This window comes from Heloderma suspectum, chromosome 5, assembly GCF_057233095.1.
Source record: "Heloderma suspectum isolate Gila_16-S chromosome 5, 16-S_ref, whole genome shotgun sequence".
NCBI lineage: Eukaryota > Metazoa > Chordata > Lepidosauria > Squamata > Helodermatidae > Heloderma > Heloderma suspectum.
Window position 1 is genome coordinate 167175552 of NC_139462.1, and position 16483 is coordinate 167192034.

The 16483-nt window shown below is 45.8% G+C and overlaps 1 protein-coding gene across 2 annotated transcripts in view; it reads right to left on the minus strand.

The window, feature by feature from the left end:
- The window catches only part of STT3B (STT3 oligosaccharyltransferase complex catalytic subunit B), a 52853-nt gene extending 43822 nt beyond the window's left edge, over positions 1 to 9031 (minus strand). Inside the window, exon 1 of one of the 2 annotated variants that reach the window (XM_084858268.1) lies at positions 8923 to 9031. Coding sequence is in view for 1 of the 2 variants with exons in the window: in XM_084858267.1 (XP_084714393.1) it covers positions 7993 to 8291 (299 nt within the window). In the remaining variant the exon portion in view is untranslated. Of the gene's footprint in view, positions 1 to 7992; positions 8322 to 8922 lie in introns of those variants that run through there. The other variant, XM_084858267.1, reaches the window with a different exon arrangement.
- Between the last annotated feature and the right edge of the window lie 7452 nt (positions 9032 to 16483).

Here is a 16483-nt window from a genome sequence, read left to right on the forward strand (position 1 = left end):
CAGTAGCAAGTACTGAACACAATATAGTAGTGCAACATGGCTAAAAACCAAAGTGGAAAAGAACTGCAATAAATAATTATTTGAAATGAGAAAAAAAGGAAAAGTAACTAAATTTGCATGTGTGGCCAAGAAGACACAATTCAATCAGGATTATAGTTTAAAACAATTACCCTCAAATTGGTCTCCATTCCCTTTTCACTAGCTATACAATTTGATGGGTGACTGATTTGGTGGTTTCTCCTGTCTGCTTCTGAGTCTACCATGATACATTTATGATGCCCATACAGACAGGGTTGAAATAATTGTTCAGGTTCCCAGGAAGCAACAACATACCTAACAGCAACAAGGACTCTGAATAAAGGCAGTGTGCTGTTTGGTTGCATGAACTAATCTCAAGTATCAAACCATTAGAGTAAAACACACGAACAAGGGAAAAACCCAGAAGCCGTTTAGAACTCAACACTATCCAGGGGTAATAAAAATACATATACTGTCAAATTTTCCTAAAACCATCCATTCACTTAGAATCATATCCTTTTATTGTGATGGAATAATAATGTACTGTTTATGTGCATAGTAATTATTTATAGCATAAAAGACTGTTAAGGTAAGAGTCACTCACTGAATGGTTCCAGAAAACACTACTGCTTGCAAGGACACTTCATTCCACCTTTCCACATCACAGTCCTCAAAGAGCTCACATTTATCTTTTATTGTGTCCCAGTCCACTTACTATATAAGGCAGTGGACAGTACACAAAACAAACCTGTAAAATGAAAGTAGCTGCTTCCCATGCAATAGTTCATAGAACTTTAATATGGAAGCTTTCTGAATAAAGGAAGAATAAGATGTCTGAAAAAAGTGTGAATACTTAAACAAAACCCTTTTTAAAGGACTTACCAAAAAGTAAGTCAAACAACTACCAAGCATTCATATGCTCAATTGATTGCATTTGCTATAACAGAAAGGGAGAACATACTATACCATATTGAAAACCATTCACTGGCAGAAAACCTAATTCTTGTGGCTAACTATAAACATTAGCTATAATTAACATACTCACTGATGTAAAAGGAAAATTCCAAACACCTCTGGGATCATTTTTTCACTAAGATAGGATTGGGCAACTTGTGGAGCTCCAAATGTTTTGGCCTACAACTTCCACCATTCCTCACCATTGGCTGTACTGGTTAGGGCTGATGAGTGTTGTAAGCCAAAACATTTGGAAGGCCACAAGTTGCCTAACCCTGCACTAGGAGAACTGACCCACTGCCTGGGCAAAGTTGGATGTCTGCTATAGATAAATGTCAGGAACCTGATCATATTATCAAGGCTCAGCTAGTCAACCAAGGAAGGACTCAACCATATACATAATAAGAGCTAAGGGAGCCAAAATATCTACAGAAAAGCATACTGGAAAGTCCTTGTCAGATGCTATGTAATGTAAAATGAATTGCAATAAAGCAATTCTACAAATACTACAAATACTAAAGAGGGGGGGAAGGGAGGCTGAAGAAGTTATTTGTACAATTTTTGAGGTCCACCAGAAACTAAGTTATGCAAGGAATAAAACTTATTCTACATAAACCAGAAAAGATTGTGAAAAATTTAGACTGGAAGTCGGAGGGCAAGGACTATAATTCTTTTCTAATTTGTGTACAACATATAGCAAGTTACAATGAAAACATACAAGGATATACAATTGTATTCAGTTCAAGGTATGGGGGGCAGGCAATAATGATGGCTGTGCAGTAACTCACTTCTAATTGTTCATTCAACCAACATGGCATCACAGAACCCAAAGAAAAATCCAACAAGCCTCATGATGCATCAAAAGCATATCCCAATTAATATGGTCATATCTGATGAACTGCACCTTCTCTAACAAAAACAAACCCTTGAATCTCCTTCAGAATGATGTTCCATCTGAAAATGCTGAAATAGCAGAGCTCCCTCTGTTGCATTTCTGATTTTGATAATACTCCTGACCTTCAACGCTCTACTCATTTTACCGACATAAAGCAGATTACAAGGTCACATAATCACAGTGTCTATTGCAAATTGTGAAGGAACTAGGTTTGTATAGTTTCCTAACTTGGAGATTTACAAAGTTCTTCAGAGATAAGGAACCCTGGGATGCTGAGCAACTATAACATTTGAAATAATTAATTTACAAATGAGTACCTTAGAAAGAACGTTTAGGCATTCCCAGTGGGGGCTGTTTGTTTTTTCTTTTCTTTGAATACCAGACCATATCAGAAACTGCTTCTGAAAGACCCTTTAATCTCTTCAGAGCTGGGCTCATGGAACTAGTTGCATGATTCTCTGTATCCCAGCAGTTAGTTCTGGACAGAGCAATGAAATTACATTTATAAACTGATTTACCTTGATTTAATCAATGCAAGTAATTTTGTATTCAGCTTCCTGTAACTATGACTTTATATACAGATGGAATCAGAATTTACACTGTATTTATTACAACAGTTATTGTAATCGGTTTTTTAAGCTTATTAGCACAATGATTCCCCCCTCCCCCAGAATGTCAGGTATCCATTTTTCTCTTTCATTTACATGCCTAATTTTTCTAGTGCTGGATACAATTTTGCACATTTGAACTTTTAGGTAAAAGTGGGATCTTGGAAGTATATGGAAAGGTTCTCAAAACCCTATTTTTTCCAGTTTTCCCAGTCCTGATATGCTGTTGCTCTAGCACATTTTAGGACTCCTGCCACTGCATGATCCTAGTTAATCACACAGGAAACAGGAAGACACTGACCTGGTTCACATGATCAAAACAAAGACACAGTGGCTTATTGTGAGCTGCAATGCAATCTGCATAATCATCACCCAGCCGCAGCTTATATCTTCCAAACCTGGGTGGCATGACTTGTTAGAGGATTAAACCACTGTCAAATACATCTACAAAAGCCCATGGGTTATTTGTAGTTTGCTTAATACTCCAACAAGCTATGGATCTGGATGACACGATAAACTGCAGCCAGGTGGTGATTATGCACATTGCACCTAGCATGTGCCGTGGCTCACAACAAGCCACTGCAGCTTGTTTTGATCCTGCAAACCAGGTCTCTATGTCACCATGTAGCTAGATTTGGCTATGTAATGATGTCACTTGAGAGCTAACCAGGGGATGGAATCCATCTTTGTTGTTGAGTCAGCTGGGCCAACTCCCCTTGCCAACACTGGATAGCAAGACTTTTGCCCTGATCCAGCTTTAGTCATGTGCAGTTTTATGTGACTAGCTGTGACAGAATGTGGATGGTGATGGGACAAGGAGTAGGTTTAGCCCTTCTGAACTGTGACCCACATTATAGCTTATTGACTTTGCCCCATATTGATCAATGGAAGTTCCTGGAACTCAAGCCCACTTCTTACTGTACAGCAGGGGTGGGCAACATGCAGACCACACCCACCCCCTGTAAAATTAGGCAACAGCAGTACAGAAATATATATTTACCCCCACCCCAAATGGCAATTTTAATGCTAGAGTGCGCTAAAAGGGTTAAATTTAGCTTTCCATGAGAGCCCTTTTAGCAGTACGGAGCATTATCATGGTTGGCTTCAGTTATTGGTAGTACATGCCCTGGTCTCCTCTCGTTTAGACTACTGTAATGCGCTCTACGTGGGGTTACCCTTGAAGACAGTTCGGAAACTGCAGCTGGTACAGAACGCAGCGGCTCGCCTGATTAAAGGCAGCCGCCGGCGAGATCACATCACTCCAGTGCTGAAGGAGTTGCACTGGTTGCCAGTTGTTTTCTGGGCCAAATTCAAGGTGTTGGTTTTGACCTTTAAAACCCTATATGGTTCTGGCCCAGCCTATCTTAAGGAGCGCCTCCAGCAGCACCAGACAGGCCGCTTAACAAGATCAGCCTCGGATGGCCTTTTCTCTGTCCCATCAGCCAGGACAGCTAGACTGGTGGGGACAAGGGAGAGGGCCTTTTCTGTGGTGGCCCTCACTCTGTGGAACTCCCTCCCTAGGGAACTCCGTCATGCCCCCTCTTTAATGAGCTTCCGTCGTGCATTAAAAACGTGGTTGTTCAGGCAGGCATTTGGGGTGGGTTAGGGTATTTTAGAAAATGTTTTTATGGTAGAATTTTATTGTTTTAAACTGTTTTATTATATGTTGTACATCACCCAGAGTGGCTGGGTGACCAGCCAGATGGGCGATTAATAAATTTAATAATAAATAAATAATAAATTGGGCGGTATAGAAATGAAATAATAAAATAAATAAATTATGGAGGAGTGCCCCATAGAGTGTGGCCCGCATAAGGCAAAATTGGCCTCTAGACTTCCTAAGTTGCCCATCCCTGTTGTACAGCCTGTTACACACAGCAAAATCTTATGTTTACTCAGACATAAGTCCCACTTTCTTTAATGGAGCCTACTTCCATAGGACTGCAGTCTTAGTCATTGCTGGGGTGCAACAAAACCCTGGAAAGTGACTTTTATATACACCTTACTTTTACAGCCTTCGTTCTCAATATACATGAAATGCAGATCTTTACCAAAGATTAGTATTCAATATGCCTAAACCTCAAATTATGTCCTATATCTGCTTTTTAAAACATAGATTCTGTATTATATGACAATTCACCCATTAGTAAAAGTTGTATTTATCATCTCTGTATTTATGTGCTATATTAGTCTCCAATTCCAGTCTGATGCTGAGATTAAGCTATCTTCAAAATATTATATACTGTAATGGATAAATCCAAGTTTCTTATTTGAAGATCCTTCTTCAGTCCAATCTACAGAAGACAGCCATAGGACCAGGCAGAGGTGGCAAAAATGTATTTTCAATGCACATGAAGTTTTCATTTTAATGAATAGCACAGCAAAATAAATCATGTCTGTAAACAAATTCTTCACTAAGTTCATAACTAATCTCCAAATTTTAATTCTATCCAAAACAAACGCTTTGGGCAAAAGCAGGAGCACAGTGGGCTGCAAAAATAAAACGATACTGAAATATCTGGAAATGAATTGGCGCCACCATTTTTACCCTCATCTCTCAAGCTACTTCTATTAGATTATCATCTTCAATCTGCCCCTTGTTATCTTTCTTGGCTAGAATCCTGGAATACTCAGGGCTGCCTCAGAAGTTATATTTTAATAGGTGCATGTAATAGACTTGCAGCATGTAACCACTGAACAGTAATGACTGAAGAAGCTACATATCTTTTTAAGCAGCTGAATCTGTAGCGTACACCATGGGGTGAGCACAAGGTAGATCTCGACCTACTGGCAGATCTCTGGGTGATTTGCAGGAGATCAGTGAAGATTTTTGACTCCCAGTTGTTAAACAATAAGCAGGAACACCCACCCCCATCCTAAATTATTCCACTTGGGGCAGGGGTTAACCAGGAGTGCATTTTTGTGTGAAATGCCTGTGAGCTGCATTCAGTGCTGGTATGCAAAACAAATTCCTACTAGGCTCAGAATTCTTTCATTCTAAGGGTGCTTCCAGATGAGGATTTCTTGTTCTGCAATTGCAGTGTTTCATTCACAGAATTTTACAGGGGTACAGATGTCCCCTTCAATCTGTTGCCCTCCCATGTTTTCCCACAGCTTCTTCCACCTTTTTTCTTACCAGAAAAAATCCATTAAGTGTGGGAGAAAATAGGGGTGTTTGAAGCTTTTCACACATCTCAATACGTTCTGCCTGAAGGTTCAAATATGAAAAATTGTGGCTAGCACTGGAAAAATTAGGCCCAGAGCTTCTATTTGCCCTGCAGCAGAAAACATACAGTACTACTCTCATCCCCAGGAAAGGGACTAACCCCATGCCATTTTCCCAATGTGATTTCAACCATATTTGTTTCAGGACAAAGTCCCTAATCTGAGTGCCCCCTGTGGTTTTTACCTTTGAAAAACCGTGGGAGGCCTGATAAAGGATCAACATTACATCTAGCTTACCCCCTGAGACCTTATTAACATTCCAAGGATTGAATGTGGTACCGTCTACAGGCAAACCACATGCTCTACTACTGGGCTATGGCCCTCCCCCAAGACAGAAACATGAAGGCCCATCTGGTTTATGATGGACAGCAGTGTATACATAGAACTGTGGCATGTATACACTAAAAAAACATTAAAAGTTTAAATATATACACACACCACAGGTCTGTAATGCACATGTATATTCCACCCAGAAGGAGTTTAGGATGCAATAGAAGGCCATATCCCATCCTATCCTCACAACAACCCTGTTAAGTAGATTAGGTTGAGAAATACTGAATATATGAATGCAAGAATAACTGGCCCTACATTACTCAGTGAGCTGAGCACGAATTTGTACCCAAGTCTTCCTTGTCTAAGTTTAACCTTCTATTCCACTGCAGCATACCGGTAATAGTAAGTACACATTGATGTAATGTACGGACTGGTTCTCAGGATATGCTCCCACAGATTTGTCTAACATGTGGCAGCCTTCAAATGCATCCACGCTCATAAGCAATGTGGTGGTTCACATGACAGGCTGGAAAAATAATGAGATTAGAATGATGATGCAATCCAACATAGGGGCAAGACATGCAAATCTCCATGTAGGTGGGTGGAGGAAAACAATGCTACAACAGCCTCCAACGGTTGTGATTAAAGTGCAGAATCAGAAGCACAGGAAGCTCCCAGTCAGAAATAACCTTACAATGATACACCTGTCCAGCGTTCAAGAATGAATAGTTATCCCATGACAGAAAGTATCAATTTAAAACTAAACAATGCAGCATGGGACAGCCTAGCACAGGACGAATTCCCAAGCCTGCAGAAACTGCAATTTGGCTGACATCTGATGTGCAATCAACTCATAGTTTCTACTGTTGAGACAAGAGCCATATATGATGTTCCATGAAATGGGACTTTTGCCTCTAAACCTATTTACTCAGAAGCAAAACAAAGTCCCTTTACAGCCACCAAAACAAAAAATGACAAACACCTAGCAAAAAGTTATATACAAAATCATAATCAACAATATGGCACCAAAATCTCACTCACTGTCTTATTTCAATATACAAGAGCATTATTACCAGCAATTCCTTCCTGCTGTCCTTGCAACTTTCTGATTACCTCCCATGCCCCAGATCGCATTTTGAAGATACTCCCCTGAGATTTTGCATAGCACCGTTCGCAACAGGCTCGCTGGGGAAGCAGGAAAGACAGAGCAAAATGCCAATCTCTACTGGGATTACACTGATTTCCCCACTCTACATATGATTGCAGAGGTGGCCTCGCAGATATTCCCTGTGCCACAGCATCGAGTCCACTCAACCTAACGAGAACACGACCCACCTGTATGCAGTACACACTGCCCCTCACTGGCTTCTCCGCTAGCGTCCCGTCAGCAGCAGATTGCAAGGCCCCCTCCTTCAATGCCCAAAGCTTTTACGCGGGCGCTTCCTCGCTCTAGTCCGCTCTCATACATATACACTCACGCCCGTCTCTTATGCCGCAGCGACGATAATAGCGGGCACTGCACAAGTTTTTCTGAATGAGTAAATGAGCAAGACTTTGGGCCTCCCGGTCCACGATCTGACGTAGATTCAAGGCGTAAGACTTTTTTTTATTGGAGAAAAGAGGAGCTCGGGTACCACCGGCACAGGAGGCGGAGAGGGCGCTTTGAGTACAACAGACCTCCGCGCAGCGCCTGGCGGCCCTTCCACCTTCAGCCCACAACGGCACTCCTGCTCGTCTCCTCGCCAACCCACCCTCGCCTAGCACTTGTCTCCTCGCGGAGCGCGGCTGTCTGGCCCCCGAAACCTCGGCCGCTCCCGCCGTCGGAACCCTTCTGCCCTGCCAGATCTGCCTCATGAGCCCCTTTCCGGCGGCTGGCCTCCCATCCTCCGAAGGGCCCTACAGACCCCGCCTCACCGGCGCCGTGCAACTCCGGCCGCCTGCTCTGCCTGCCCTCGTGGGCCGGCACCGGGGCTCCGTCCCACCCTCCGGCGCGGCGGGAGGGGAGCGAGGCACCCTTACCAGGGGTCGAACTCGTGTATGATGCTTTCGAAGCGGATGACGGCGAAGAGCCTGGAGCTGAAGCCGGCCAGCCAGGCTAGGAAGAGGATAGTGAAGGAGAGCAGCGACTGCCAGCCCGCCGGCTGCGACAGGCCCCCCGACAGGCCGCCCCCGCCCGCCGGGGGCCCGGCGCCGGCCGCCGCCGAAGAGCCTCTGCTGTTGGCCAGCGCTTGGGAGCCGGCGGCGGAGTTGGAAGATGACGACGACGAGGCGGCGGCGCCGGGCTTGTGCTTGTGGTCGGGGGCTGAATGTTCCGCCATGTTGCTCCCCGGGCTCCTCGCTGTCTCTCCGCCTAACGCGCGGCGGCGGAGGAGGAGGAGCAGAGTCCGCCCCGTTCCCTCAGCGCGCTCCGCGAGGAGCGGGGGGGGGGGGAGGCTGAAGTAGACGCGCCTTTCCGCGCCCCTTTCACTGGCGGTGGAGCCTCTTGCCGCCCGCCGCCGCCGCCGCCCCCTCCTCCTTTCTGGTGACCCGGGAACTGGCGCCCGCCGCCGCCAACATCCCAGTGCGGCGCGAGACTGGAGCAGCTCGCGCGCGCCTGCGAGCGAGCGAGCGAGATATGCGGAGAGGAGGGGGCGGGAAACAGGAGGAGGAGGCGTGGCTGCGCGAGAGAAGAAGCGGGGCGACAGCTCGGGGGAGGGGGGCGGAGCGAGCTGGGGAGAGGGAGCAGCTTCCGTAGGAGGGGAGCTGGCTCGGGACGGTGTTACGGCAGGGGACTGCGGAGGATGAGGGCGAGGAGAACCGAAGCCAGCATGGAAGGCCGGGGGGGGGGGAGGAGGACTGAAAATGGTTAATTGAGGCTCGCGGCCCGAGCAGCCGCTGACTTTCTCATTGGGTGGGCGGAGCGGACGGCGAAGCTTTTCCGCCCCCGTTGGTCCGGAATTCCCTACTAACCTGTCAGAGCACGACAGGTACTTCAAAAGGGCAGACCGGCAGCCAATCAGGACCGGGAGCCGTAGGGTGCGGATGAAGGAAGGAGGCGTCTTTATTGATCTTCACCAATGAGAAAGGGCTGTGCTAAGTGGAAGGGTGTGATTGGCGAAGACTTTCGCCAGTGACAGCCTAAGGAGGTGAGGGCGCCTTTGGAGGGGGGGCGTCACGTGAGGTGAATGGGAGCGTTGACTTTTCAGGCGAGCCGCTTTTGCAGGGGGGTTGCAGTGCTTCCGCGGAGGAAACTGAAGCGTGCGTTGCTTTGGGTTCCGCAGCGAGGAGGTGTGTTGCATGCTGGGACCTGTAGTTTCCAGCCACTGCCTTGTCTCTGTCAAGGCACTTCCCCTCCCCCCGCCCTTGTTGTCATGGGAGGCTTGGAGGACATATCAGTCGCTATCCGCGCTCTTGCTTTGTAAAGGTAGTTTATAGAGGGAATTGACTGTGGAGTCCATAAGGCTTTTGTGACATTCTGCAAGTGTTGCCTGTCTCAACTAAAATAGCAAAATAAAAAGCACTCTGAGGTGCACGCTTACTTGGGTGTAAGTGGAATCTCTGAATGGTTGCCTGGAAGCAGTGATGGGCTGGACGAGGGTAAATAAAACGAGACTCGATGCCTAGAAACCGATGGCATCTTGCATGGCAGTGGTTCCATGGGCACGATCTAATAGATGTGCATAATGCTGTCACAACTTGGCTCCCAAATCAACATGCTTGCTGGTGTGAAAATCACAGCCATGAACCAAGCAGCCAAAAAACGAAAGTGACACAAAATCACAAAAGTGCCTGTTTATTTTGTGCCAGCCCACCCAACGGTTTGGAGATGAACTCCTTCCTCAGGTACTATCTGCACTGGTCAAAAACTCCTTGTCACTGCTCGAACAAAATAAACGGGCACTTTTGTCATTTAGTATGAGAATCAGTACAGCTCCAAAACTTCTTCTTACACTGTAAGCGCTGTCCATGCACATGGCACTTTACAGAGAATACAATCACACATCCCCAAAGGTGTATAATCTAGAAATAGAGACAAGGGAGACAACAAAGGAAGGGGAGGGTAATGGAGGCGGGGGTAAACATGGAAAGAATGTGATTATTTCTGTTATATGCACTTGAGCTTAGTTGTAGAGCAGCCTTCCCCAACCTGGTACCCTCCTGATATGTTGGACTGCAACACCCATCATTCTCAGCTGGGGAAGGCTGTTGTAGGGTATTGGGGCTAGGGCATTGTGCCAATGACTTCACAAAAAGGGTAGGTTTTGAGAAGGTATTTGAAAGAGGTGTGGCCTTCCAGAGACAACCTGGGAGGCATTTCCAGGCATAAGAGGCAGCAAGGGAGAAAGGCTGGAGTCATTTGAAGGAGCAGAAGTCCAACATAAGTCTGAGGGTATGAAGCTGGATGAGTGAAGGTCAGGAATGTGTTGGGGATATAAGAGCAGAGAAATTTAGGTAACAAAACCATGGAGGGTTTTGGAGGTAAAAACAAGACACTTGTGCAGGATCTGGGAGCAGGCAGGAAGCCAGTGTACAGTTTTAAGGAGCATCATCATGTGGTCAGAGACAAGAAAGGTGAATAATTTTAGCAGCGGAATGCTGGCAGGAGGTGAGTGGACCAAGGTGAGTTTAAATTGCAGTATTGTAAATTGCAGTAATCAAGGTGAAAGATGACCAGGGTGTGAACCAGAGAGTTTTTGCTTAGGGGACAGAGGGAAGGATGTGTTTTTGTAATATTGTAAAGGGAGAACTGACATGATTTGGCAATGGATTGAATACTGGGAGGGGAGCAAAAGAGAGAGAAGAGTAAAAAATACAATCAAGGCTGTGTGCCTGTTCAGTTGGGGGGTGGGGGATGGATAAGTTAAGCACTCTTGAGTGCTGGGAAAGCAGCTATGGCAGCACTTGTAAGGAAGATTTCATCTGGGCCTGAGCCTTTCCCCTAACTGTTGTTATGAAGTATCAGCCTCAGCACTAGCAATAATATTTTTTAAATGAATAACTGAGCAATTGCCAGGGACTCTCTTTTCATGCAAGAGATGCAGTAATTTTAGATGCACCAATGTTTGTTTTATAAGAATATGTTTACCCCACCTTTCTGATGCCTATACACCACTCATGGCAGCTTGCATCCATTAACATTAAAATAACATTAAAATCACAGCACTGAGTAAAACATAATAAAGACAGGCATGACAGATAAAACAATCTTAAAAACAAAATGATATCAAGCCAGCAAGCAAAAGCCTGCCAGAACAGAGTTCTTCACTAGCCAGTGGAAAGAGAGGTTATCAGCCAAACCTCATGGGGACTTTGTTCAACAACTTGGATGCTATTACACAGAAGACCTCACTCTAGTTACGGGGTACACATCCTTTTTGGCCCCAAGAACTGTATTGGCTTTTGACAGTGGGTCAGGAGGTGTGCACCCGTAATGGAAGTAACTCTTCACACAGTGCATAGTTAAACTATAGAATTCACTTCTGCAAGATGTAGTGAGGGCTTCCAATTTGGACGGCTTTAAAAGGGGATTGGACAAATTCATGGAGAAGAAGGCTATCAACAGCTACTAGTCCTGATGGCTATATGCTGTCTCCACTATCAGAGGCAGTATGCCTTTGTACACCAGTTACTGGGGAACATGGGCAGGAGGGTGCTGTTGCACTCATGTCCTGCTTGTGGGTTTGCTGTGGGCAGCTGGTTGGCCACTGTATGAACAGAATGCTGGACTAGATGGAGCCTTGGTCTGATCCAGCATGGCTCTTGTGTTCTTATGAGGCAGCAATACTAACTGCTTCTGGGTCACCAGGAGGAAGCTTTCACTTTCTCCCCCTCTCAGCAACCCCAATGGGCACGGCTGCTTTTATTTATTTATTTCATTTCATTTCATTTCTATACCGCCCAATAGCTGAAGCTCTCTGGGCGGTTCACAAAAATTAAAACCAAACACACAATAAAACAATTTAAAATATATAGAACATTAAAACCACAATATAACAATACAACCACAATAAAATCTAGCAGCAGTGCAGGAGTTTAAAATACAGATTTAAAACAGCAAAGATAAAAATTTAGAAAGCTAAAATGCCTGGGAAAATAAAAAGGTCTTCACCTGGCGCCGAAAGGAATACAATGTAGGCGCCAGGCGAACCTCGCTAGGGAGCTCATTCCAGAGCCGGGGTGCCACAGCAGAAAAAGCCCTCCTCCTAGTAGCCACCCGCCTCACTTCCTTTGGCAGGGGCTCACGGAGAAGGGCCACTGATGATGATCTTAAGGTCCGGGCAGGCACATATGGGAGGAGGCAATCCTTCAGGTAACCTGGCCCCAAGCCGTTAAGGGCTTTAAATGTTAATACCAGCACTTTGAATCGGGCCCAGAAATGGACTGGCAGCCAGTGCAGCTGGAAAAGTACTGGCGTAATATGAGCTCGCAGGCCAGTCCCTGTTAACAATCTTGCTGCCCTGTTTTGGACCAGCTGAAGTTTCCGGACCGTTTTCAAAGGCAGCCCCACGTATAACGCATTGCAGTAATCCAGACGAGAAGTTATCAGAGCATGGATCACTGTAGCTAGGCTATCTCTGTCCAGATAAGGGCATAGTTGGTATACCAGCCTAAGCTGATAAAAAGTGCTCCATGCCACTGAGTTCACCTGTGCCTCAAGTGACAGTTCTGGATCCAAGAGCACCCCCAAACTACAAACCTGATCCTTTAGGGGGAGTGCAACCCCCTCCAGAAGAAGGTTGAATATCACCTAGCCGGGCAGACGAACCACCCACTAACAGTACCTCCGTCTTCTCTGGATTGAGTTTCAGTTTATTGGCCCTCATCCAGTCCATTACCGTGCCCAGGCACTGATTCAGAACAGCCACTGCCTCACCTGGTTTTGATGAAAAAAAGAGGTAGAGCTGGGTGTCATCTGCATATTGATGGCACCTCAGCCCACACCTCTGGATAACCTCTGTAGATGTTAAACAGCATGGGGGATAAAATAGAGCCCTGTGGAACCCCATGGCACAATTGCCATGGCACAGAGCAATAATCCCCCAGCACCACCTTCTGGAATCGGCCATCAAAGTAGGAGCAGAACCACTGTAATGCAGTGCCTCCAACTCCTAACCCAGACAACCTATCCAGAAGGATACCATGGTCGATGGTATCGAAAGCCGCTGAGAGGTCCAGGAGAATCAACAGGGTCACACTCCCCTGTCCACTTTCAAGCCACTAATGGTGATGCAGAAGCAGCAATGGTTGCTGCTGCATGGGAAGTGGAGAGGGTTTTAGCTTTTTTCACTTCAGTTCCAGGTGCCTCAGCCAGGTATTGCTGCATCTGTGCCACCATCAGCTGCATGAAAGCAGCAATGGCAATTGTTGTGGTAAATTTGGTGGTGGTGGTGGGAGCATGGTGGCAACATAACCTGTGTCCAAGGGACGCATGCAGTCTGTGGGTTGTGCACCATGGTTGAAATCTGGGCCCATTTTTTCAGAAGACTGAGCAGAGGCTTACTATCATTCTGTAGTTCATAGCTGACAGCCAATTGTATGTATGTTCATCACTTAATATGTTTTCATTCAGTCACTCACACCTGAATAACCATTGGGAATGTTACAGACCTAGCTGGAATTTTACTGTGTGCTCCATTTACCAGAATTACATCACTGACATGTGACGCCTTCATTTTATAAAGAAAAATCTTGACTGTCTGCTGCCTTAAGTCTTAGACCTTCCCTGTTGAAATATTTTTGCATCTTCTTGCTAGAGGGGAGGCGGGGGGAAGAAGACTGCAAGGTGCTCGTGGTGGGCAGGCTTCAGGCCAGGTTCCCAGCAGTCAGGTTTCTTACCACCTACACCACAACTCTCCTTTTTCACTGCAAGCCTGGCTAATTGAGCCTAGTGCTTTGAGAACACCACCTAGGCTGCCATATGGAATGGGAGAGGTGGTAGCACAGTGGGAGAGCACCTGCTGTGTATGCAGAAGGTCTCACGTTCGCTCCTAGCATCTCTAGGTAGGGCTGGAAAAACTCCTGCCTGAAACTGTGTAGAGCCACTGCCAGTCAGCGTCGACAATATTGCGCTAGATGGACCAAGGGTCTGACTCAAAGTAAGGCAGCTTCCTACGTTCCTACTAATTTGCCTGACCTTTCCGTCAGTTGACGCCAAGACCAGTCTCTTCCACCAGACCCTCCAAAGCATGCTCCTCAGTCTGAGGAACTTGTCTCTTGTGTGAGGATAGTGCTTGACTAAATGCCTGCTCTAGTGCTGCCTTGGATTTTGACCTCTGCTTGGTTTTGACTATCCTCTATTGCTGCCTTGGAATTTGACCCCTTTTGGAGCACACAGACTCGTATGTAAATAGCAGCCTCAGGGAAGCCTGTGCAGGCAATGGGACCATAGGGGCTGTGCTGGGGAGGGGAAGTTTTTACTCTTTTTCTCCCTGCTGTGGTCCTGACAAAATTTGTCTCTCAGAATGGGTTATTTGCATTTCAGGGGAAGTTCCCATTGGTGCCAATGGAGGCTTTGACTGAAATACAAATAGCACCTTCAAAGAAGTACTATGGCAGGATGAGAAAGAGTTAAAACTTCCCCTCTTCACCCCCTCCCACAAGTTTCCCACCCCTGTGTTAGAGAAACTGAGCAGTCAGTCAGATGTTACTGACTAAGAGATTTGCCACATTTTTTTGCTGTGATAAAAATATTATTCCATCTTTTTTTTTCTTGGTCAGGAATAAGAATGTATTTACAAATAAATTTTAAGAAAGACTCTCTGCAAGGTTTTCTTCTTCTTTTTTTGCAAGAGCAGAAAAGTAAGATCTCATACCCTAAGATCTCATAGTTGCTACATATTTCAGTTAATTTGACATACGATGGTATATAGAGGAAAAATAAATATCCTACATATGTCAGTGTTCTCATAACCCCAAATACATTAATGAGAGAAGGGGAGAGAGTCTATTAAACCAGTCTTTAAGGTCTAAAGAATATAATTATATCTATCATACATAAATAAGTTGAGTTTATTTGTTTTGGCCACTGGCCATAACAAAACATAAAACAAAATACCAAAATAAAACCAATTGGCCAGTAAACAAACCCCACGAAGTACTGGGAGTTCAATGTCAACCAAGGCTCAGCAGTATAGATGCAAGGCAAAAGTAGTCACTGCAAGAGAAATCTCCTTGATCGTATTGGCCAGGAGAAACTCTGATTTCTGTTGTTGGACCAGTGTAGATAATCTCACAGAAGATGCAGTAGCAATTTTTATAGACAATAGAGTGGAATGTGCAGTGAGGAATGTCTCCCACAGTCTTTTCCCCACAAATACAATAATACAGATTATCGCGCACTTTGTGAAACAGTCCATCTATAAAGGCTGAGGGCTTTTGCTGGAATCTCAGTAAAGCAGGGGGTCTCCAAATGTTTTTGGTCAGTGGGCATTTGAAATTTTGAGAGCATTGTGGCACTCATACAAAATGGCTGCCATGGGGGGGGGGCTTGCTCAGTCATCAAAGTGGCTGCCATGGTAAGCATGGCCAGTCACAAAATGCTTATGGTGAGACTAAAAGAAAAGTAACTTGCCCAAGGAAGTAAGTACAAGACAAAGGTGGGGTCTGAGCTCCAAAACACAGGACTGCTCTATCTAGCCCTGCTAATTCTGCTCGATCTCTAATCAGCTTTTGATACCATCGACCATGGTATCGTCCTGGATCAACTTCATGGGATGGGCATTGGAGGCACTGTGTTCTGGTCTTACCTATGGGGTCGATTTCAGAGAGTAACCTTGGGTGACTATTCCTAGGCCCCTTGGCAATGGAGCTATGGGGTTCCACAGGGTACCATTCTCTCACCAATGTTGTTTAACATCTATATGAAGCCACTGGGAGTAGTCATTAGGGGATTTAGAGCCAAGTGCCATCAATATGCTGATGACACTCAGCTCTATCTCCCTGTGACATCTGAATCGGCTTTGGCTGTGCAAGTCCTGGATCAGTGCCTAGACTCAGTGATGGGGTGGATGAAGGTCAATAAACTGAAGCTGAATCCTGGCAAGATGGAAGCCCTGTAGGTGAGTGGTTCCCAGGTCTGGGAGATAGGCTCATTGCCTGTTGTGGATGGGGTTGCACTCCCTCTGAAAGATCAGGTTCATAGTCCTGGGGCTACTCCTAGATCCATCACTGTCACTGGAGGTCCAAAGTGGCCATGGCAGCACCGAGTGCATTTTACCAGCTTCAGATGGTTTGCCAGCTATGCCCTCTCCTGGACAAGAATAGCTTGGCCACAGCTACAGGCACAAGGAACCTTAAGACTGGATTACTGCAATGTGCTCTATGTGGGGCTGCTCTTAAGGCTGCTCGGGAAGCTGGACTTAGTGCAGAACGCAGCAGCTCAGCTGTTATTGGGAGCTGCCCCTTTTCAACATGCCACTCCTTTGCTGAGGGAACTGCACTGGCTGCCTATTTGCTACCGGGCCAGGTTTAAGGGTTTGGTACTAGTGTACAAAGCCCTAAACAACTTGGGACCAGGATATGTGAGAAAGTG